Below are 22640 nucleotides of genomic sequence, written 5' to 3'. Positions count from 1 at the left end.
TATCATTTTTCTCCAGTTTGTGCCTTGTCTTTTCATTCACTTAGTGTCTTTTAAAGAGCAGAGATTTTCAATTTTTTAACTGAATTGAATTGAATTGAATTTGAGAGAGAGAGAGAGCAAACACAAATATGGGGGGTGCAGAGGGAGAGAGAGAAAGAAAGAGGGAGGGAGGGAGGGAGAGAGAGAGAGAGAGAGAGAGAGAGAGAGAGAGAGGGAGAGAGAGAGGGAATCTCAAGCAGGCTCTACACTCAGCATGGAGCCCAGGGGGGGGCTTGATCCCACAACCCTGGGATCATGACCTGAGCCAAAACCAAGATTCTGATGCTCAACTGACTGAGCCACCCAGGTGCCCTAAAGAGCACAGATTTTTAATTTCAAAGAAGTCCAATTTATCAATTTGTTCCTTTATGGCTCACATTTTTGGTTATCATATATAGGAAATCTTTGCTTCCCTCAGGATCGTAATGGTTTTCTCTTATGTTTTCCTCTAGAAATTTTAGCTTTCACACTTAGATATATAATCTCTCTCTCTCTCTTTTAAAGATTTTATTTTTAAGCAATCTCTACACTCAACGCAGGACTCAAAATTATAACCCTGAGATCTGCAGACTCTACCAACTGAGCCAGCCAGGCGCCCCTATATTCTCTTTTGAGATATATTTTTTTATATATGGCAAGAGATATAGATCAAAGTTCCCTTTTTTGCTCCTGGATGTCTAATTGTTCTAATACTAATTGTTGAATAGGTTGTCCTCTCTCTACTGAATTGACTTTATATATACACACACACCTATTTCTGAACCCTATTTTATTCCATTCATCTATTTGTCTATCTTTATGCCAATGTCATCCTGCCTTGATTATGGCAGTTTTATAAGTCTTTAAATCGCATTCCTCCATCTGTCTTATTTTGCAAAATTGTTTTGGCCGTTCTAGGTCCTTGGCATTTCCATGAACTTAGAATCAGCCTAAAATTTTTATTTTATTTTTTTTTTAATTTTTTTTTCAACGTTTATTTATTTTTGGGACAGAAAGAGACAGAGCATGAACGGGGGAGGGGCAGAGAGAGAGGGAGACACAGAATCGGAAACAGGCTCCAGGCTCTGAGCCATCAGCCCAGAGCCCGACGCGGGGCTCGAACTCCCGGACCGCGAGATCGTGACCTGGCTGAAGTCGGACGCTTAACCGACTGCGCCACCCAGGCGCCCCTAAAATTTTTATTTTAAAAAAATGCCTGCTGGGGATTTGATTGGGATTACATTAAATCTATACATCAAATTGGGGAGAACTGACATCTTAATAATATTGAGTCTTCTAACCCCTGAGAACAGCATCTCTCTTCATTCACTTTTCTTTAATTTCTCTCAGCAATGCTTTGTGGTTTCAACGCACGAGTCTTTCACATCTTTTGTTAGATTTATCTCTAAGAATTGTGTATATTTTATGCTGTTGTAAATGGTATTATTTCTTAAATTTCATTTCTGGTTGTTCGTTGTTAGGATATAAAAATAATTTTTTTGCCTATTGATTTTTTTTATCCTGCAACACTGTTAAACTCACGTATTAGGTAAAGTAATGTTTTTGTGGATCTTCTGTATACTCGATCATATGGTCTGCAAATAATGACAGTTTTACTTCTCCCTCTTCTTTTTTAAAATTTTTTTTAACGTTTATTTATTTTTGGGACAGAGAGAGACAGAGCATGAACGGGGGAGGGGCAGAGAGAGAGAGGGAGACACAGAATCAGAAGCAGGCTCCAGGCTCCGAGCCATCAGCCCAGAGCCCGACGCGGGGCTCGAACTCGCGGACCGTGAGATCGTGACCTGAGCTGAAGTCGGACGCTTAACCGACTGCGCCACCCAGGCGCCCCTACTTCTCCCTCTTCTTGCCTTACAGGGCTGGCTAGCACTTCCAGGGCAATGTTGAGTAGAAGCAGAGACGGGACGTTATTTTCTTTAAGATTTCATTTTTTAAGTAATCTCTACACCAGACATGAGGCTTGAACCCACAACCCTGAGATCAAGAGTTGCATGTTCCACCAACTGAGCCAGCCAGGCACCCTGAGAAAGGACATTATTGTCTTGTTCCTGATTTTAGAGGGAAAGCACTCAGTCTTTCTCTGTTAATAATGGTGTTAGTTGTAGATTCTTCATAGATGTCCTATATCATGTTGAGGAAGTTCCCTTCTATTCCAGGTTTGCTTAGGTTTTTTTAAAATCAGTAACAAATGCTTCATGTTGTCAAATGTTTCTTTCTACATGACATGATCATATGGTCTTTATTTTTTAGATTGTTAATATGGTAAATTACTTTCATATTATTTTCAAACACTAAGCCAAACATGATATTCCTGGAATAAACTCTACTTGGTCATGGTGTATCACCTTTTTTATATACTGTGGGATTAGATTTGTTCAATTTTGTTTAGAATTTTTGCATCTATGTTCATAGGAGATGTTTGTCTGTAGTTTTCTTATAACGTCTTCATCAGGTTTTGATATTAGAGTAATACTTGCTTCATAGAAAGAAGTATTTCTTCCTTTTCAATTTTCCTTAAGAGTTTATGTACACTGGTATTTATTTCTTCCTTAAATGTTTGGTGGGATTCAGCAATGAAGTTATCTGGACCTAGAATTTTCTTCTTTCTTTCTTTCTTTCTTTCTTTCCTTCTTTCTTTTAGAGAAAGGGTGCAAATGAGCAAGGGACAGCGAGAGAGGGAAAGAGAGAAAATCCCATGAGGGGCAGAGAGAAAGAGAGAGAGAAAGAGAGAGAGAGAAGCGGGGCTCACCCAAAGCAGGGCTCCACCAAAGTGGGGCTCAAGCTCACCTGACGCAGGGCTCAAACTCATGAACTGTGAGATCATGACCTGAGCTGAAGTCAGATGCTTAACCAACTGAACCACCCAGGTTACCCAGGACCTGAAATTTTCTTTGTGGGAAGTATTAAACTACAAATTCAACTAAAAGAAAAACAAACAAACAAAAAAACAGATATAGGACTACTGAGGTTATCTATTTCTTCTTGAGTAAGCCTTAGTAGTTTGTGTCTTTTAAGAAATTTGTCTGTTTTATCTAAACTGTAAAGTTTATTACCATAAAGCTATTCACAATATCCCCTTATTATCCTTGTAACATCTGTAGAATGTGTAGTGAGGTCATTGATCTCATTACTGATATTGTTAATCTGTGTTTTCTCTCTTTTTCTTTCTCTGATCAGCCCGACTAGACATTTTTAAGTTTTTAATAAAATCAGCTTTTGGTTTCATTGATTTTTTCTCTTCTTTTTCCTGTCTTATGTCCCATTGATTTCCACTCCGATCTTTATTATTTTCTTTCTTCTACTTTGAGTTTAATTTGTTCTTCTTACTATATCTTCTTAAGGTAGAAGCTGAGGTCATTGATTGAAGACCATATGGTTTTCTTTTTTTTTAAGATTTAAAGTTTACTTATTTATTTTGAGAGAGAGAGAAAGTGTGTGTGTGTGTGTGTGTGTGTGTGTGTGTGTGCACGTGCACTGGAGGGGCAGGGAGACAGGAGAAAGAATCTCAAGCAAGCCCTGCATTGTCTGCACAGAACCTGACACAGGGCTAAATCCCACAAACCATGAGATCATGACCTGAGCCAAAATCAAGTCGGACACTCAACCGACTGAGCTACCCAGGTGCCCCAACTTTACTTATTTTCTAATATAGCCACTTAGTACTATAAAGTTTCCCCTAAGTGCTACTTGAATGGCTTCATACAAATTTTGATATGTTGTGTTTCACTTTTAGTCAGTTAAAAACACTCTCTAATATCCTTTTGATTTTTTCTTTGATCTATGGGTTATTTATAAATGTGCTACTTTGTTTCAATACTTGGGGATTTTCCAGAAAGCTTTCCGTTATTAATTTCTAACTTATTTCAGTATAATTAGAGAACATAAATTTATATGAATCATTTTAAATTTATTGAAAATAGTTTTATGGTCCAGAATATGTTATATCTTGATATATGTTCCATGTGCTTTTGGAAAGAATATTTATTCTGCTATTGTTGGGTGCACTGTTCTCCAAACGTCAAGTAGATCAAGTTGGTTGATAGTATTATTCAAATCTTTTAATATATTTTCTAATTTTCTGTCTACTTGTTCTATCAATTACTGAAAGCGATGCATTGAAATCTCTGATTATAATTGTGGATTTGTCCATTTCTCTTTATAATTCTACCAGTTTTTGCTTCATGTATCTTGAAATTCTATTAGTGGGTACATAAATGTTTAGAATTGTTATATCCTTCTGATGAATTGACCCTTTTATCATTATGAAATGACTTTCTTTATCCCTGAGATTACTCTTTGCCCTGAAGTTTTCTTTACTTGATATTAATGCAGCCACTCTAATATTCTTTTAATTTGTGTTGACATGGTATATCTTTTCCCATCTTTTTATTTTTAGTCAATTTATGTCTTTACATATGAAGTATGTTTATTATAGGAAGTAACTAGTTGGGTCTTCCTTTTTTAAAAAAAAAATTTGGGGGGCGCTTGGTGGCTCAATCGGTTGAGTGTCTGACTTCAGCTCAGGTCACGATCTCACGGTCTGTGAGTTTGAGGCCCGTGTCGGGCTCTGTGCTGACAGCTCAGGGCCTGGAACCTGCTTTAGATTCCGTGTCTCCCTCTCTCTCTGCTCCTCCCCTGCTCACACTCTCTCTCAAAAATAAATAAAGATTTTTTTTAATTTTTTTAAATATTTATTTATTTTTGAGAGAGAGACAGAATGTGAGCAGGGAGCAGGCAGAGAGAGAGAGGGAGACACAGAATCTGAAGCAGGTCTCAGGCCCTGAGTTGTCAGCACAGAGCCCGACGTGGGGCTTGAACTCACAAACCGTGAGATCATGACCTGAGCTGAAGTCAGCTGCTTAATAGACTGAGCCACCCAGGTGCCCCCCACCAAAAAAAATTTTTTTTAATTTTTTTCAGTAAACTCTACCCTCAACATAAGGCTTGAACTCACGACCCTGCAATCAAGAGTTGCATGTTCTAGTGACTGAACCAGCCAGGTGTTCCTGTGTCTTCCTTTTTTATCCAATCTAACAACTTCTGCTTTTTTGTTGGAGTATTTAGATCATTTACATTTAGTAGCCATCTTGTTATTTGTTTTCTATTCATCACACCTTTTCTCTTTTCTTTTTCCTCTTTTTTTTAACCTCCTTTTGGATTAATTTGATATTTCTATGGTTTCATTTTGTCTCCTTTGCCAACTTATTATAGATATGTAATTCTTTGTTGTGTATTTTAGTGGCTGTTTTAGAGTTTATGGTATACAGCTTTAACTTAGCACAACTCCCTTCAGGTGATATTATGCTACTTCACATGTAGTATAAGAATCTTATAACAGTAGACTTCCAATTTTCTTCTCCTATTTGTGCTATTGTTACCATACATTTGACTTTTATAAACCTCCTCATATATTGTTATTATCTTTCCTTAAATTATCTTTCAAAGAGCTTTAAATAACAAGAAAAATACCTTTTTTTAATTTTTATATTTGCCTATGTTGTTACCATTCCCAGGGTTATTTGTTCCTTTGTATAGATCCAGATTTCTACTGGGTATCATTTTTCTTCTGCCAGAAGGACTTCCTTTAACATTTCTTGTAGTGCAGGTCTGCTGATGATTAATCCTTTCAGCTTTTTTTAATGTCTGAAAAAGATTATTTCACTTTCATTTTTAAAAATTTAAATAATTGAAAAATTTTAAATTATAGTGAAATACACATAACATAAAATTTGCCATCATAACCATTTGTTAAAAGTTTATTTATTTAGAGGTTCCTGGGTGGCTCAATCAGTTGAGCATCCAACTTCAGCTTAGGTCATCATTTCATGGTTCATGGGTTCGAGACCCACATCAGGCTCATTGCTGTCGGCCAGAGCCTACTTCGGATCCTCTGTTCTCCTCTCTCCTTCTCCCCCACTCAAGCTCTCTCTCTCTCTCTCTCAAAAGTAAAAAAACATTTTTTGAAATGTTTATTTATTTATCTTGATAGAGAAAGAAATGCACGCACACAAGTGGGGGGGGCAGGCAGATAGAGAGGGAGAGAAAGAGAATCCCAAGCAGGGTCCACACCATCAGCACAGAGACTGATGTGGGGCTTGAACTCATGAACTGTGAGATCATGACCTGAGCTGAAATCAAGAGTCAAATGTTAAACCAACTGAGCCACCCAGGCACCTCCCATCATAACCATTTTTAAGTGCCGAGTTTAATAATGTTAAGTACATTCACATTGTTGTACAACAGATCTCCAGCACTCTTTTTATCTTGCAAAACGGAAACTCTATAACCATTAAACAACAGCTCCTCGGCCTCCCCCCTCACCCCCTGGCAACCAACATTCTGTTTTCTGTCTCTATGAATTGACTACTCTAGCTATCTCATGTAAATGGAATAAAAAAGCCTTTGTCTTTTTTTTGAGTGGTTAATTTCACTTAGTATACCATCCTCAAGGTTCACCCATGTTGTAGCATGGATCAAAATTTTCTTCCTTTTTAAGGCTGAGTAATATCCCACTGTATGTGTATACATGTTGTTTATCCAGCTCTCTTCCCCCCACCCCCCAACAGAGCATTCAGTTCCTAATGCAGGAGTGTCCCTAAGACAGAAACATATAATTGTCCTCACTCACAGTTCCAAAGCCGTGGCTCAGAGATTTTGGCTGGGACAGGAGAGAAGTAAGCCATAAAACAGATTGTTCACAATCTCTTCCCAAAGGAACTGGATTCATTTCCAATAGAGCATAGAGAAGTTCAAACCTAAAGACATTCTTTAAAACGGTGAAGGTTGGGGGCACCTGGGTGGCTCAGTCGGTTAAGCGTCCGACTTTGGCTCAGGTCATGATCTCACAGTCTGTGAGTTCGAGCCCCGCGTCGGGCTCTGTGCTGACAGCTCAGAGCCTGGAGCCTGCTTTGGATTCTGTGCCTCCCTCTCTCTCTGCCACTCCCTGCTCACACTCTGTCTCTCTCTCAAAAGTAAACATTAAAAAAACAATAAAAAAAAAAACCCAAAAAACAGTGAAGGTTGTGGCAAAAGGCAATTGATAGGAGATGTGTAGCTCCAATGAAGATAGAGGCTAAACTTTAGGCCAGCTAGTTTTCAGGAGAGAACCGGAGAAAGAAATAACTAGGAGGGGACACCTGGGTGGGTCAGTTGGTTAAACGTCCGATGTTTGATTTCAGCTCAGGTCATTATCTCAGTTCATGAGATAAGCCCTGCATTGGGCTCAGGCTCTGTGCTGACAGCTGGAGCCTGCTTAGGACTCTCTCTGCCCCTCCCCCTTCACCGTCACGCATGCATGTGTGTGTGTGTGTGTGTGTGTGTGTGTGTGTGTGTGAGAGAGAGAGAGAGAGACAGAGAGAGAGCATGCTCTCTCTCTGTCTCTCTCAAAATAAATGAATAAACTTTAAAAAATAAAACAAGCAACCCAATTAGAAAAAAAAAAAAGAAAGAAAGAAAGAAAGAACTAAGAGAAACCCTCCTAGGGTCAGAAAAAATATCAAACACCGGCTTCTTTTTCCCCCCCACACACACCCTCAAACACTGACTTCTGAAACTGTTCCTTCAAAGGAGCCCAAATTTTATTGGATTAGTCTGTAGAGCAATTTATGCCCTAGGGCATTATTGAAAACAATAGAGCAATCAGCCAGAGATTAGTGAATTTTAACAACTAAGGCATGGTTGGAGAAAGAGGAAAGACAGCACTTCCAAAACCATTGTCATCCTAGAGTGACTGTGGGCATACCCTAAGCTGCACCTCCCTGACAAACAATATCAGAAGCTTCACACTGTGGGATATTGGGGTGCAGGGGAGAATACAGTTTACCAAAGTAATCCAGCCAGTCACTAAACAAGTAAACAAGCAAATAACAAGCCTAGGGGAGGGGTGGGGTATCCCATTACCCAGAGTTGCTACAGTATATTGTCTACAATGTCCACTTTCCACCATGTCTTACACCGCACACAAAAATAAAGTCAAAATGGATGAAAGACCTAAATGTGAGACAGGAAACCATCAAAACCCAAGAGAAGAAAACAGGCAACCACCTCTTTGACCTCAGCCGCAGCAATTTCTTGCTCAACACGTCTCTGAAGGCAAGGGAAGTAAAAGCAAAAGTGAACTATTGGGACCTCATCAATATAAACAACTTCTGCACTGCAAAGAAACAACAAAACTGGGGGTGCCTGGGTGGTTCAGTCAGTTAAGCGTCTGACTTCCGCTCAGGTCATGATCTCGAGGTCTGTGAGTTCGAGCCCCGCGTCGGGCTCTGTGCTGACCGCTCAGAGCCTGGAGCCTGCTTCAGATTCTATGTCTCCCTCTCTCTCTGACCCTCCCCGTTCATGCTCTGTCTCTCTCTGCCTCAAAAATAAATAAAACGTTAAAAAAAATTAAAAAAAAAAAAAGAAACAACAAAACTAAAAGGCAGCCAACGGAATGAGAGAAAATAATTTGCAAATGATCTATCGTCCAAAGGGTTAGTATCCAAAATCTATAAAGAATTTACCAAACTCGCCTGCGACCGACCGGCTCGGCGTTCGGAGCAGCTGTCGCCATGTTGTCGGTGGCCGCCCGTTCGGGCCTGTTCGCGCCCGTCCTATGGGCCACGTCCCGCGGGGTGGCGAGCACGTTGCGGTCTCTGGTGCAGGCTTCGGTGCCCGCCACCCTGGAGCCGCCAGTGCCGGACGTGAGGCGGCCCTTCCTGTGCCAGGAGTCGCCTCCGTGGGCCTCAATGTCCCTGCTTCTGTCCGTTATCCCCACACAGACATCAGAGTGCCTGGCTTGTCTGACTATCGACGCACCGAAGTGTTAGATGGTACAAAGTCTTCAAAAGAGAGCAGTGAGGCTAGAAAAGGTTTCTCCTATTTGATAACCGCAACAACGAGTATAGGTGTCGCATATGCTGTCAAAGAATGTCGTCTCGCAGTTTGTTTCCAGCATGAGTGCTTCTGCTCACGTGTTGGCCGTGTCGAAAATCGAAATCAAGCTCTCCGATATTCCAGAAGGCAAGAACGTGGCTTCCCAATGGAGAGGAAAACCGCTGTTTGTGCGTCGTAGAACCAGGAAGGAAATTGAGCAGGAAGCTGCAGTTGAAGTGTCCCAGTTGGGGGACCCGCAGCATGATTTAGATCGAGTAAAGAAGAACCTGAACGGGTTATCCTGATAGGTGTTTGCGTTCATCTTGGTTGTGTACCCATTGCAAATGCAGGAGATTTTGGTGGTTATTACTGCCCTTGCCATGGTCACACTATGATGCTTCTGGCGGGATCAGGAAGGGGCCTGCACCTCTCAGTCTTGAAGTTCCCTCATATGGGTTCACCAGTGATGACATGGTGATTGTTGGTTAGAGATCTGGACTCAAGTCCAAGGCTCCTTTCAGTCGTCTTGTCACCTCAGAAGACCTACGAGCAAGCCTTCTATACTTAAGTGAGTTGATTTGAAATATTTAAGAATTGCTAATAATGTATTTGCAAACATTAACATGAAGTAAATTGGGGCGCCTGGGTGGCTCAGTCAGTTAAGCATCCGACTTTGGCTCAGGTCATGATCTCGCAGTCCGTGAGTTCGAGCCCCACATCGGGCTCTGTGCCCACAGCTCAGAGCCTGGAGCCCGTTTCAGATTCTGTGTCTCCCTCTCTCTCTCTGCCCCTCCCCCATTCATGCTCTGCCTCTCTCTGTCTCGAAAATAAATAAACGTTAAAAAAAAAAATTTAACGTGAAGTACATTGAATTTAACGTTCAATGCTTTCAAGCGTTCACCTAATAAAGCCACTGTTAAACATTAAAAATAATAATAATAATTTACCAAACTCAATATCTGAGAAACAAATAATCCAGTAAAGAAATGGGCAGAAGACATAAATAGACACTTTTCCAAAGAAGACTTCCAGATGGCCAACAGACATGTGAAACTACGCTCCACGTCCATCATCATCAGGGAAATACAAATCAAAACCACACTGAGATGCCACCTCACACCGGTCAGAGTGGCTAATATTAACAAGTCAGGAAACAACAGATGTTGGCGAAGATGTGGAGAAACGGGAACCTTCTCATACTGTTTGTAGGAGTGCAAACTGGTGCGGCTGCTTTGGAAAACAGTGTGGAGGTTCCTCAAAAAATTAAAAATAGAACTACCCTATGACCTAGCAATAGCACTACTAGGAATTTATCCAAGGGATACAGGAGTGCTGATTCATAGGGGCACAGGTACCCCGATGTTTATAGCAGTACTTTCAACAATAGCCAAATTTATTTGTGTCTCCCTCTCTCTCTGCCCCTACCCTGCTTACTCTCTCTCTCTCTGTCTCTCAAAAATAAACATTAAACATATATATATTTAAAGAACTAAAGGAAACAGTGATAAAAGGAGTAAAGGAAAATATGATGGCAATGTCACATCAAACACAGAATATCAATAAATATGAATAAAAGAGAAATAAGTTATAAAGAAAAAAAAGAACTGAATGGAAATTCTAAAGCTGACAAGTCCAATAACTGAAGTGAAAAAAATCACTAGAGAGGTTCAGCAGATTTTAACTGGCAGAAGAAAAAAAAATTAATGAGCTTGAAGATAGATGCTAGAGATTATGCAATCTGAAGAACCGAGAGGAAAAATGTGAAGAAAAATAAACAGAGCCTCAGAGAAACATGAGAAGCATACTAACAAGAAGCAACGTATGCATAGTGGGGGTATTAGGAGAGAAGAGAGGGAAAAGAACAGAAAAAATATCTGAAGAAATAATGCCTGAAAACTTCCAAAATTTATTGGAAAACACTAACGTACACATCCGGGAAGCTCAAAAAATTCCAATTAGGATAAATTCAAAGAGATCCATAGACCCTGCATAGTAAATGCTCAAGTCAAAGACAAGAAGAAAATCTTTTTTTTTTTTTAATGTTTATTTTTGAGAGAGAGAGAATGAGCTGGGGAGGGGCAGAGAGAGAGGACGACAGAGGATCCAGGATCCAAAGCAGGCTCTGTGCTGACAGGAGAGAGCCCCGTGTGGGGCTTGAATTCCCAAACCATGAGATCATGACTTGAGCCAAAGTCAGATGCGCAACTGACTGAGCCACCCAGGCACCCCAAGAAGAAAATCTTGAAAACAACAAGAGAAGAATGACTCAACACTTATAAGGAATCTCAAGATTAACAGCTGATTTCTTAGCAGAAACAATGGAGGCCAGCTGGTGGTGATAATGTATTCAGAATACACCCCCTTCTAAACACTATTAACCAAGGATCCTGTATCCAGCAATGCTGTATTTCAGAAACACTCAGATTCTTTCTGAGTTCCAGGTTGATGGAGGTGACTTCATAACAGACTTATCTATTTGGATATCCCAGGGGAGCTCAAACCCACCATTTCCCAAGCTGCTCTCCTCTTCATCTTTCCCACCCCCATTCTAAGTGTGCTTCCCACCTCAGTGAATGGGCCACCCTTGACCCCGGTGCTAATCCCAGACTCCTCCCACAGCCCCAGACCCCAAATGCAACCCCCTAACACCTCATGTTGCCTTGCTTCACCATTGCCTTTAAACCTGTCAACTTCTCTGCCTGCCTCTACTCTTGCCTCCTTTCTGACCCACGGTCCGCATACCAGCAAGGAAGGTTTTTCTTTTTTTTTTTAATATTTATTTATTTGTTGGGAGGTGCAAGCAGGGGGAGGGTGTGTGCAGAGAGAGGGGGACAGAGGATCTGAAGCAGGCTCTGCACTGACAGGCTGATAGCAGTGAGCACGATGTGGGCCTCAAACCCATGAACCACGAGATCATGACCTGAGCCAAAGTCAGATGCTCAACTGACTGAGCCACCCAGGTGCCCCAAGAAATGTTTTTCTAAAATGCAAATCAGATCAACACACACACACACACACACACACACACACTCACACACACATCCTTAAGGCCCTTCCGAGTCTCCTTCATTGCCTTCCAGAGAAACTTGGACGTGGCAGGTAAGTCCTCTCCTTTTCTGACCCTACCATCTCCTGTAACCTACCTCTCTACTCAAGCCACATCATTTTTTTTTTTTAATTTTTTTTTTCAACGTTTACTTATTTTTGGGACAGAGAGAGACAGAGCATGAACGGGGGAGGGGCAGAGAGAGAGGGAGACACAGAATCGGAAACAGGCTCCAGGCTCTGAGCCATCAGCCCAGAGCCCGACGCGGGGCTCGAGCTCACGGACCGCGAGATCGTGACCTGAGCTGAAGTCGGACGCTTAACCGACTGAGCCACCCAGGTGCCCCAAAACAGTCTTAAACCAAGGGAAGACACCTGTGTGGCTTGGGGCCTTCTTTTTGAATGATGCAGGAGAGTACCCCGTGGAAAGTAGCAGCTCTGGAAGCTGTTCTGTGGGCAGGGACAATGGGAGGTTTGCTTGGGGGGGGGGGGGCAGGGAAGGATCAGGGCAGTTCTCCACCAGCCAGCACAAAGCTTCTCCCACCCTACCTGGGAAACCGCTGGGGCCTGGAGTGCAGCAAGAGGTTTGTGTACCAAGGACTAAACTCTGGAGACACACGGAGTTGGGAGGATAGTGGGGAATAAGGTACAAGAATATTTGGGATGAACTTGAAAAACATTATGCTAGAGTTGCCTGCGTGGCTCAGTCGGCTAAGAGTCCGACTTCGGCTCAAGCCACGATCTCACGGTTCGTGAGTTTGAGCCCTGCGTCAGGCTCTGTGCAGACAACTCCAAGCTCGGAGCCTGGAGCCGGCTTTGGATTCTGTCTCTGTCTCTCTGCCCCTCCCCCACTTGCACACTGTCTTTCTCTCTCAAATATAAACATTTAAAAAACTAATTAAAGGGGCGCCTGGGTGGCTCAGTCAGTTGGGTGTCCGACTTCAGCTCAGGTCATGATCTTGTGGTTTGTGAGTTTGAGCCCCGCATGGGGCTCTGTGGCTGACAGCTCGGAGCCTGGAGCCTGCTTCAGATTCTGTGTCTCTCCCTCTCTCCACCCCTCCCATGCTCATGCTCTGTTTCTCTGTCTCTCAATAATAAATAAACATTAAAAAAAAATTAAAATGTTAAAAATAATTAATTAATTAATTAATTAATTTTAAAAAAGAAGCAAAATATGCTAAATGAAATAAGCCGGGCACAAAAGCATATGATTGCACTTCTATGAGGTGCCTGGAGTAGTCATAATTCACAGAGACAGAAAGTAGATTGGTGGTTAGCAGGGGCTGAGGGTAGGGGAATCGGGAGTTAGCATTTTCTACGTACAAGACTTTTTCTTGGGGAATATATAAAAGCCTGAAGAGGGATGGTGGTGATGGTCGCACAACAATGTGAATGTACTTAATGCCATTGAACTGCACACCTGCAAAGGGCTAAAGTGGTAAAAATTATGTTATGTATATTTCACTACAATAGAACAATTGCACTGACCAAACAAACAAAAGCAAAAAAAAAAAAAAAAAAATCAGGGGTCACTCCAGGCCCCCATTCAAGGAGCCATGCCAGTTTTCTGACTTCACAGAAACAAATATCCCAGAGAAGAGCCCAGAGCTGCCTTCATCATCATTCCAGATACAGGAGCCTCCTAATTCCCACAAGCCTGGCACTGACAGGAGCGTGCTTTTGGCCCCCTTCAAGCATAGCTGCCTCTGAAACAGCAGAGCTGTGAGCTATCCCAGGGGTATCCTGGGCCAACGACGCCCTCAATTCCCAGTGACTTGGTCGCCTGTAGCTAGTCACGTCAGAGCAGGGGCCAGACGCCCATGTCCCTTGACCTCTGGCCCATTGCCTATCCATATACCAATTTTACTCTTGGCTCCCTCCCATTTACATCCGGGGGCTCAAGGAATTTGTCTAGGGTTAGCTCTACCACCGTATCATTTATCTCCATTTTTTTTTCCCCTGCAGCAGGTGCTGTGATAAAACATGTATAAAATGCACAACAAGACGCTCTCCCTCGTGGTGGGCATCTTCTCTCTCCTTAACACCTTCCAGTTCCTCATCTTTGAGTTGAACCACACTACGTACTTTGGCTACGAGGACAAAGTCAGTATCTACACGGACACAAAATCTGAGCTGGTATCTTGGGTCATGATCCACAGGAGGAGCATCAACGTCGTCTCATCCACCATCACCCTCGTGTTCAGCGTGTTGCTTCTCTATTGCATCCGCGTGAACAACTACGTGGGGCTGCTGTGCTATGCCCTGTGGATCATCGCGTATGAGCTCATCAGTGTCTCCGTGATCGTGATCGTCAACAGCATCATCAAAGATGAGTTCAAGGAGGTGATGTACCTCCACCTGATCTTCCAAATCTCCCGTATGCTCCTGCACTTCTTCTCTCTGCCTTTTGTCACCAAGTATACCTACGTCCTTTACAAGGACCCCAAGATTTCAGTTAAAATAGGCCGCCACAGGCACTCTTCCATCAGTACTGTCAATTCGTGGCCGCCTGTCGGGCTGAGAACCTTGTCCCGCAAGTTAAACTGAACTGTGCCAGGAAGGAGAGAAATAAATAAACAGTGCTCCCCAGCGATAGCTCCCCTTTTCCCTGCTCGCCTTCTGTTGCTTCTGCTTACCTTTTCAGGGTCCTTGAGTTTTATGCACCTAAGAGTATTCTTGGGGGAGGGACGTTTGCATGGATCAATTATTGTGCATGTGTGTATTTGTGACTTGTTTTAGCCTTTAATTATATTCTGCCTTTGTTCTTACTTAGCCGTCTCGGTATATGCCGTTACTTCTCCCTGCATGTCCCTAGTTTCTAATTTTTCTCTTGCAGATTGTCTCACCCATGCCTGGTTCTGCTGAGGGTTTTTTTTTTGTTTTTTGTTTTGAGTAGTGCTTATCCTGTAGAACTTTCTGTGCCGATGGAAATGTTCTATATCTGTGCTGTCCACTAGTCACAAAGTTACTAAACACTGGGAACGTGGCTATTTCAACCCAGGGATCAATTAAAAAGTTTTTTTTTCCCATTTTAAGCAATTTCAACTTCAATAGCCACACGTGGCTGGCACCTGGCTACCATACCGGAGAGCACAATAATCTGGACCCTCATTTTGCTCCTGCGTATAATCGTAGAAAGAGTCCCTTTCCAGCTTCATGCATCACTCTGCTTTTCTCTTACTTTTCAGAAAGAAATTCTTCGTGTTGGGCCATACATGGCAAGAAGAATCCTCATTTTTAGAAACCCCAGGATTTTTTCATTTTAAGCACTATTGACATTTTGGACAGAATAATTCTATCCTGTAGGGGCTGTTCTATGCATTGGTGGATGTTTAGCATCTGTGACCTCTACCCATTAGATGCCAGGAGCATCCCCCCTATCCTTGTGACAACCAAAAATATCTCTAGACATTGACAAATGTTCCCTGGGGAGCAAAATCGCCCCCCGTTGAGAACCACTATCTTATTTTTTTTTTTTCGAGTTTATCTTTTTGGGTAATCTCTACAGCTAACATGGGGCTTGAACCCGAAACCCCAAGATCAAGAGTCCCACACTCTTCTAACTGAGCCAGCCAGGTGTCCCGAGAACCACTGTTTTACAATACACCCCAGCGTTGAGAGCTGCTATGTCACTACTATTAACGCTCTTTTACTGACAGCCCTTTACATTCACTGCCTGGTGTACCTTTAACGCTAACGCTCCCATTTTATGGTTTGATGACACGGAGACTCAGGGTGCTTAAGGGATGTGATCAAGGTCACACGGTGGCTAAAGCCGGATTTGAATCTAGATCATCTGACCGTATACACAATGTCCTACTTGGTTCCCGGAAGCAGCCTTATCTTCACCAAGATAAAAAAGAGGGACCTCCTTTTAGAGCATTTGCTTTTCGTTCAAAAAAATGTTGGGAGTGAGGGGTACCTGGGTAGCTCAGTTGGTTAAGCGTCCAACTTTTGATTTCAGCTCAGGTCATGACTTCACAGTTCTGAGATCAAGCCCCAAGTAGGGCTCTGCACTGACGATGCTGAGCCTACTTGGGATTCTCTCTCTCCCCCTCTCAGCCCCTCTCTCACTTGCAATCTCTTTCTCTCAAAATAAATAAATAAACATTAAGAAAAATGTTGTAAGTGAAATCAAGGGACACTTTTTTTTTTGAGAGACAATGAGAGGGCACAAGTGGGGGGTGGGGCAGAGAGAGAGAGAGAGAGAGAGAGAGAAGGGAGCTACCGGAGGAGGGGGTTCTTGTTTACCTGAAGTGGGACTCGAACTCACAAACTGTGAGATCATGACCTGAGCTGAAGTCAGATGCTGAACGACTGAGCCACCCAGCGCCCAAGGGACACATTTATTTTAACCACACTCCTCCAAACCAGGAGCATAACGACAGTAGCCCACTTTTACCAAACACTTAATAAATGCCTGGTGCTACTGGGAGAACTCATTAAATTCTTCCCACCACCCTACCCCGTCACAGACTTGGAGCCAAACCAGTTCCCAAAATGTCCACCAGATGGCAGTCAGTCATCAGCTTTTGCTTCGCGCCGTTCGCCTTCCCAGCCAGTCCTCTAAGGGTGGATGATGAGGGATTTGGGGAGCCTCAACCTGATAACTGAGGACTAACAGTGTGCATCCCCGCCCTAGTCTCACAAAGCACGTCTTGACCGGTACCAGATAATAAAAAATAAAACATGGGCTGACAACAGGCTCTAATCCCCCCTTCCCAGCTGGGGTGGCGGTGGGGAGGTTGGGAGACCCGCGACGGTGTGCAGAAGAGGTGGAGAGGGAAGCCAAGTTCCAAGAATCAGCTCAACTCAGAGTTACCTGGTGCAGGAAAGCTTAAGATGCTCAGATACAAGGCTGTGCGCCCCTCCACACCAGGACTCCTCGGAAGCGCCGTCTGTCCGCCTCCCGCTTCCCCCGTCCCAGCTTCCCATTCTCTCTAGAACCCCCTCCACTCCACCGAGTCTGTTCCTGTTAAGGTGGCCTCCACACTGCCCAGTCCTGAGCTCAGCCTTCTCTTGCTAGACCTCTCCATGGCTTTTGACCAACTGATACCTCCCGGACCTGCAAACAGCTTTTTCTCACCAGGACCATCACTCTCCATTCACCACCTGCCTCACTGGCCTTCATCTCCCTGACCTTCAAACATTGGAAATGCTTCCTGTCATCCTTCTGATTTCCTTTCTCACCATTGTCCTCCCTCCCTCTGCTCCAGCCACACCGGCCTCCTTGCAGTTCCTCCTACGCACCCAGCACGCTCTAGCCTCAGGGCCTTTGCACCCCTTGTTCCTTCAGTCTGGAATGTTCTCACTCCAGGTATCCAATAGTTTCCTCTCTTGTTTCTTTCGGGTGTCTGCTCAAAAGTCATCAGAGGCGCTTTCCCTACTGACCGAGGAACCCGGCCCCTCCCCACTGCCTCCCTCTGTAACCCACTTACCCTGGTTTATTTTTTCCGTAACACATCACCTGACTTACTATAGTTACCTCCACTGCCCCCCAAAACATGAGCGCCCTGTTTTCTTCATCGCTGTTTTCCCAACACCTAGAACGACACCTGGCGCATAGCATGTGCTCCACAAATATTTGTGAAATGGGGGCCCCTGGGGGACTCAGCCGGTTTTCTTTTCCTTTGCACCAGCTGCTGGTCCTAGAAACACCACCCCATCTTCCAGCTCACCTCACCAAGCCCACAACAAGCCTTTTGAACGGTGCAGGTGTCCCTGGGAAGGGTATATGCCGAGAGCTGTCACCATCACCTCCTTATCTCCCCTGGGCCCCCGCCCCCATGAAGATCTCTGGCCTTCCATCCCCCCCGCTGCTTCGCTAGGTTTGCTGAGTGCCTACTGCCGTAGCAGGCCCTGAGCTAGGAACTGGGGAATCCCCTAGAAAGTAAGATACAGCCCACATTTCAAGAGGCTGACAGCCTCGGGAGGGCTGAGTCACTCAGGGCCATTTGGATCCATAAGATGGGTGCTGAGGGAAGCACTGGGGGGGACCGTCGGAGGAGGCCTAATTCTTAGAGACTGGAGAATCAGGGAAGTCTTCCTGGAGGAGGAGACATTTAAGCCGCAGCTGGAAGAGAGCCCTGAGAAGGGAGGGGAGGAAAAGGAAAGGTGGCAGCCTGAGAAGGTGCAGACACCCTGGGAGAGTAGAGCTACCCCAGGGTGAAGGAAGCTACTCTGTGTGGGAGATGATGGTGTCAGGAGGAAGCAAGCAGACATGAACTTCCCCAGAGAGAAGAGGGTCTCCCCTTTTCCCACGGCCTCTGCTGGCTGCTCCCAGAAGGCGTTTGCTCTTAAGTACACAACCACTGAATATTTCTGAGCACCGTTCCCACCTCATTGCTGTCACCTATAACTCCAAGTTTCCCCTAGCAGCCATGTCCTACAGACTTCATTCTGCGTCCACTTCTCCCCATCTGTTTCGAGATGTGTCAATGTTTCCATCTGTTTGACTTCTTTTTTCCCCAGGATCTAGGTTTCCATTTCGTTTGCCTCCTTTCGCCTAGAACTGCCCACACTGATTGCTACTGTCCTCAGCCTTCAAAGCTCTTTTTTCCCTTTCTTTGGTCTCTCCTGACAACCAGTCTCTACGTATCGTCTGATGCTTTGCTGTTTTTTCCAACTCATTTGCCCACCGGACAAGAGGTTAATGAAGGCCTCTGAGAGCCAGGCCCTGACTCTCAAGACAGCCTTTCTCGTGGGTGAGCGGCTCAGCGAAACTCGCCTCAGCTTCCTTTCTCTTCTCTTCCATCCCCTCACCAGTTGTTAGTAAAATAACTTGTTTAAATCCTTAAATTGGGGCACCTGGGGGCGCCTGGGTGGCTCAGTATTTGAGAGTCCGACTTCGGCTCAGGTCATGATCTCACGGTTCGTGAGTTCAAGCCCCACGTCGGGCTCTGTGCTGACAGCTCGGAGCCTGGAGCCTGCTTCAGAGTCTGTGTCTCCCTCTCTGCCCCTCCCTCACTTATGCTCTCTCTCTCTCTCTCTCTCTCTCTCAAAAATAAATAGACATTAAAAAAATAAAAAAATAAAAAATTGGGGCACCTCGCTGGCTCAGTTGGAAGACCATGCAATTCTTGCTTTCAGGGTTGTGAGTTCAAGCCCCATGTAGAATATAGAGATCACTTAAATAAATGAAACTTTTAAAAAATGCTTACTTTCTTATTTTCATAAGCGAATTATGATTTTCTTGCCTGGGAAATAGTTTTCACAAATGCCTTCTGTGTATGTGTTTGTGTGTGTGATTGTGTGTGTTTGTGTATCTGTGTTTGTGTATGTGAATGTTCGTGTGTGTTTGTGTATGTTGTGTTTCTGTGTGTGTGTATTTATGTATCTGTATTTGTAATGTGTGGTCTTCATGTTTGTGAACATGTAACGGCTGAGTCAAACAATTATTTGCTGGTGGTCAAAAATAACTTGCATATTGGGGCTTCTGGGTGGCTCAGTTGGTTAAGCATCCAACTTCGACTCAGGGCATGATCTCATGGTTCATGGGTTCAAGCCCTGCATCAGGCTCTGTGCTGACAGCTCAGAGCGTGTAGCCTGCTTCAGATTCTGTGTCTCCCTCTCTCTGCTCCTCCCCCACCCATGCTCTATCTCTCTCTGTCTCTCAAAAATAAATAAACATTAAAAAATAATAATAAATAATAATAAAAAAATAACTTACATGTTAAAGATATAAAAAGGTCAAAGAAATGCCCAGGCTTTATGCTCTTCTAAAATTTGCTTCTGACTCCTACCAACACTGCCTTTCCTCTTCAGAAATACATCCCCAAAGGGGCAACACTAGAGGGCATCTTGTTTAAAAGATGTTTGGGGGCACCTAGTTGGCTCAGTCAGTGGAGCATGAGACTCTTGACCTTAGGTTTGTGAGTTCGAGCCCCACATTGGGTGTAGAGATTACTTCATAATAAAATCTTTAGGGATGCCTGGGTGGCTCAGTTGGTTGAGCATCTGACTCTTGATTTTGGCTCAGGTCATGATCCCAGGGTCCTGGGATCGAGCCCCTTGTCGGGTTCCATGTTGAGCATGGAACCTGCTTAAGATTCTCTCTCTTTCTCTGCCCCTCTGCCCCACTCTCTCTCTCTCTCTCTCTCTCTCTCAAATAAAAGAATAAATAAGACAAAATCTTTAAACAAATAAACACAATCTTAAAATAAAATAAAAATAGGATACTTGGTTTTTCTCTTGCCCCAACAGCATGACACTGACAAGACATAGTCTATGAATGATGCGGAGAATGAAACTTGAGCAGTCCTGCTTCTCAGAGTTTTAGGGGAACAGATGATCCTTTTCAGAGGGATTGGGAGGAAGCAATTATAAAAAGTGCCCAAGCAACTAGAAAGCCTCTCAATTCTGAAAGTAACCTTTGCAGCTCCAAAACTTCCCTAGCTCTTTGCCTCTTCCTCTGCCCAGGCTGAGCTCCCGCCAGCCACCCTGAACTCGGCCCCACCCCACCTGCTCTACCCTCTGACCCAGGGATAGCTTGCGTTTTCTGGACGAACTGAGGCGATTTTTTCTAGCATTGTGTCACCCTTGTACAGTCACCACCCTCTTGGGGCGCCCGGCTGGCTCAGTCGGCAGACCATGCAACCCTTCTTTTCTTTTTAATGTGTCTTTATTTTTGAGAGAGAGCGCATGAGCAGGGGAGGGGCAGACAGAGAGGGGGACAGAGGAGCCGAAGCAGGCTCTGTGCGGAGAGTAGAAAACCCGATGAGGGGCTCAAACTCACGAATTGTGAGATCGTTACCTGAGCCGAAGTTGGACGCTTGCCCAAGCCTCCCAGGTGCCCCAGAGCATGCAACAAGCCACATATTGGGCATGGGGCCTACCATAAAAAATAACTAACTAACCACCCTCCTTCCCTACCTTTGCCATCCTGGAACACACCTATGGTTCCTAAACACTCTTTCTTTTCTTTCTCTCTTTCTTTCTTCCTTATTTTTTTATGTTTTAAAATTTACATCCAAATTAGTTAGCATCTAGTGCAACAATGATTTCAGGAGTAGATTCCTTAGTGCCCCTTACCCGTTTAGCCCATCCCCCCTCCCACCACCCCTCCAGCAACCCTCAGTTTGTTCTCCGTATTTATGAGTCTCTTATGCTTTGTCCCCCTCCCTGTTTTTATGTTATTTTTATTTCCCTTCCCTTATGTTCGTCTGTTTCGTCTCTTAAAGTCCTCATATGAGTGAAGTCATATGATTTTTGTCTTTCTCTGACTGACTAATTTCACTTAGCGTAATACCCTCCAGTTCCAGCCACGTAGTTGCAAATGGCAAGATTTCATTCTTTTTGATTGCCGAGTAATACTCCATTGTGTGTATATACCACATTTTCTTTATCCATTCATCCATCGATGGACATTTGGGCCCTCTCTATACTTTGGCTACTGTTGATAGTGCTGCTATAAACACGGGGGTGCATGTGTCCCTTCAAAACAGCACACCCGTATCCCTTGGATAAATGCCTAGTAGTGCAATTGCTGGGTTCTTTCTTTCTTTCTTTCTTTCTTTCTTTCATTTCATTTATTCAGTCACCAAAATGCATGGTTTGCCAACTACATGCTGGGGCATTGTGTGAGAAGTGAGGCAAAAACGAAAAATGAGGCGCAGTCCTGGCTGTGAATCAAGGAGAGACATGTTGGGGCACCTGGGTGACTCAGTCAGTTAAGCGTCCGACTTGGACCCAGGTCATGATCTCACAGTCCGTGATTCTGAGCCCCACGTTGGGCTCTGTGCTGACAGCTCGGAGCCTGGAGCCTGCTTCGGACTCTGTGTCTCTGTCTCTCTCTCTCTCTTTCTCTGCCCCTCCCCTGCTCACACTCTGTCTCTCTCTCTTAAAAATAAACATTAACAACTACAACAAAAAAGATGGGGCGCCTGGGTGGCTCAGTTGGTTGAGCGTCCGACTTCAGCTCAGGTCATGATCTCGAGGTCTGTGAGTTTGAGCCCCGTGTCGGGCTCTGTGCCGACAGCTAGGAGCCTGGAACCTGCTTCGGATTCTGTGTCTCCCTCTCTCTCTGCCCTTCCCCTGCTCACGCTCTCTCTCTCTCTCAAAAATAAATAAACAACAAATGTTTATTAAGCACATGCTATGCTACAGATCAGGCTCTGTTCGAGATGTTGGAGCTTCGGGGAGAAGAAAACAGATAAAGTTCCTCTCCTCATGAAACTTACATTCTAAGGAGGGAAGACAAGGGATAAGCAAGTGAACATGCAAGTACATACAATAATTTCAGGGGCACCCGGCCGGCTCAGTCGGATGAACATGCGATTCTTGATCTCAGGGTTTTGAGTTTGAGCCCTACGTTATGTGTAGAGATTATTTACAAATAAAATCTTTAAAAATAAAAAAATAGGGGCGCCTGGGTGGTGCAGTCGGTTAAGCGTCCGACTTCAGCCAGGTCACGATCTCGCGGTCCGTGAGTTCGAGCCCCGCGTCAGGCTCTGGGCTGATGGCTCGGGGCCTGGAGCCTGTTTCCGATTCTGTGTCTCCCTCTCTCTCTGCCCCTCGCCCGTTCATGCTCTGTCTCTCTCTGTCCCAAAAATAAATAAAAAATAATAATAATAATAAATAAAAAAATAACGATAACAATTTCAGCTAGTGATGGGTGCTAAGAAAATGAAATGAGATGACATGATAGAGCTTCATCCCAGATAGTGAGACTTAGCCAGTCCTAGCATTGCAGCCTCTTATGATTG

At 44.1% G+C, this 22640-nt stretch overlaps 1 protein-coding gene and 1 pseudogene across 1 annotated transcript in view; both read left to right on the top strand.

Annotated features, from left to right (window-relative positions):
• Positions 1–14532, top strand: part of TMEM217B (transmembrane protein 217B) — a 37623-nt gene extending 23091 nt beyond the window's left edge. The window contains exon 2 of the mRNA XM_086706732.1: positions 13903–14532. Coding sequence (XP_086562858.1) covers positions 13921–14484 — 564 coding nt within the window. The 5' untranslated portion in view covers positions 13903–13920 and the 3' untranslated portion in view covers positions 14485–14532. The remainder of the gene's footprint in view (positions 1–13902) is intronic.
• On the top strand, positions 8589–9445 carry LOC112862460 (cytochrome b-c1 complex subunit Rieske, mitochondrial pseudogene; annotated as a pseudogene).
• Positions 14533–22640: the final 8108 nt, after the last annotated feature.

The sequence above is a fragment of the Puma concolor genome, chromosome B2 (assembly GCF_028749965.1).
Source record: "Puma concolor isolate L17-30 chromosome B2, mPumCon1.1.hap2, whole genome shotgun sequence".
Classification (NCBI taxonomy): domain Eukaryota; kingdom Metazoa; phylum Chordata; class Mammalia; order Carnivora; family Felidae; genus Puma; species Puma concolor.
This window is presented reverse-complemented; position numbering and strand designations above follow the sequence as displayed.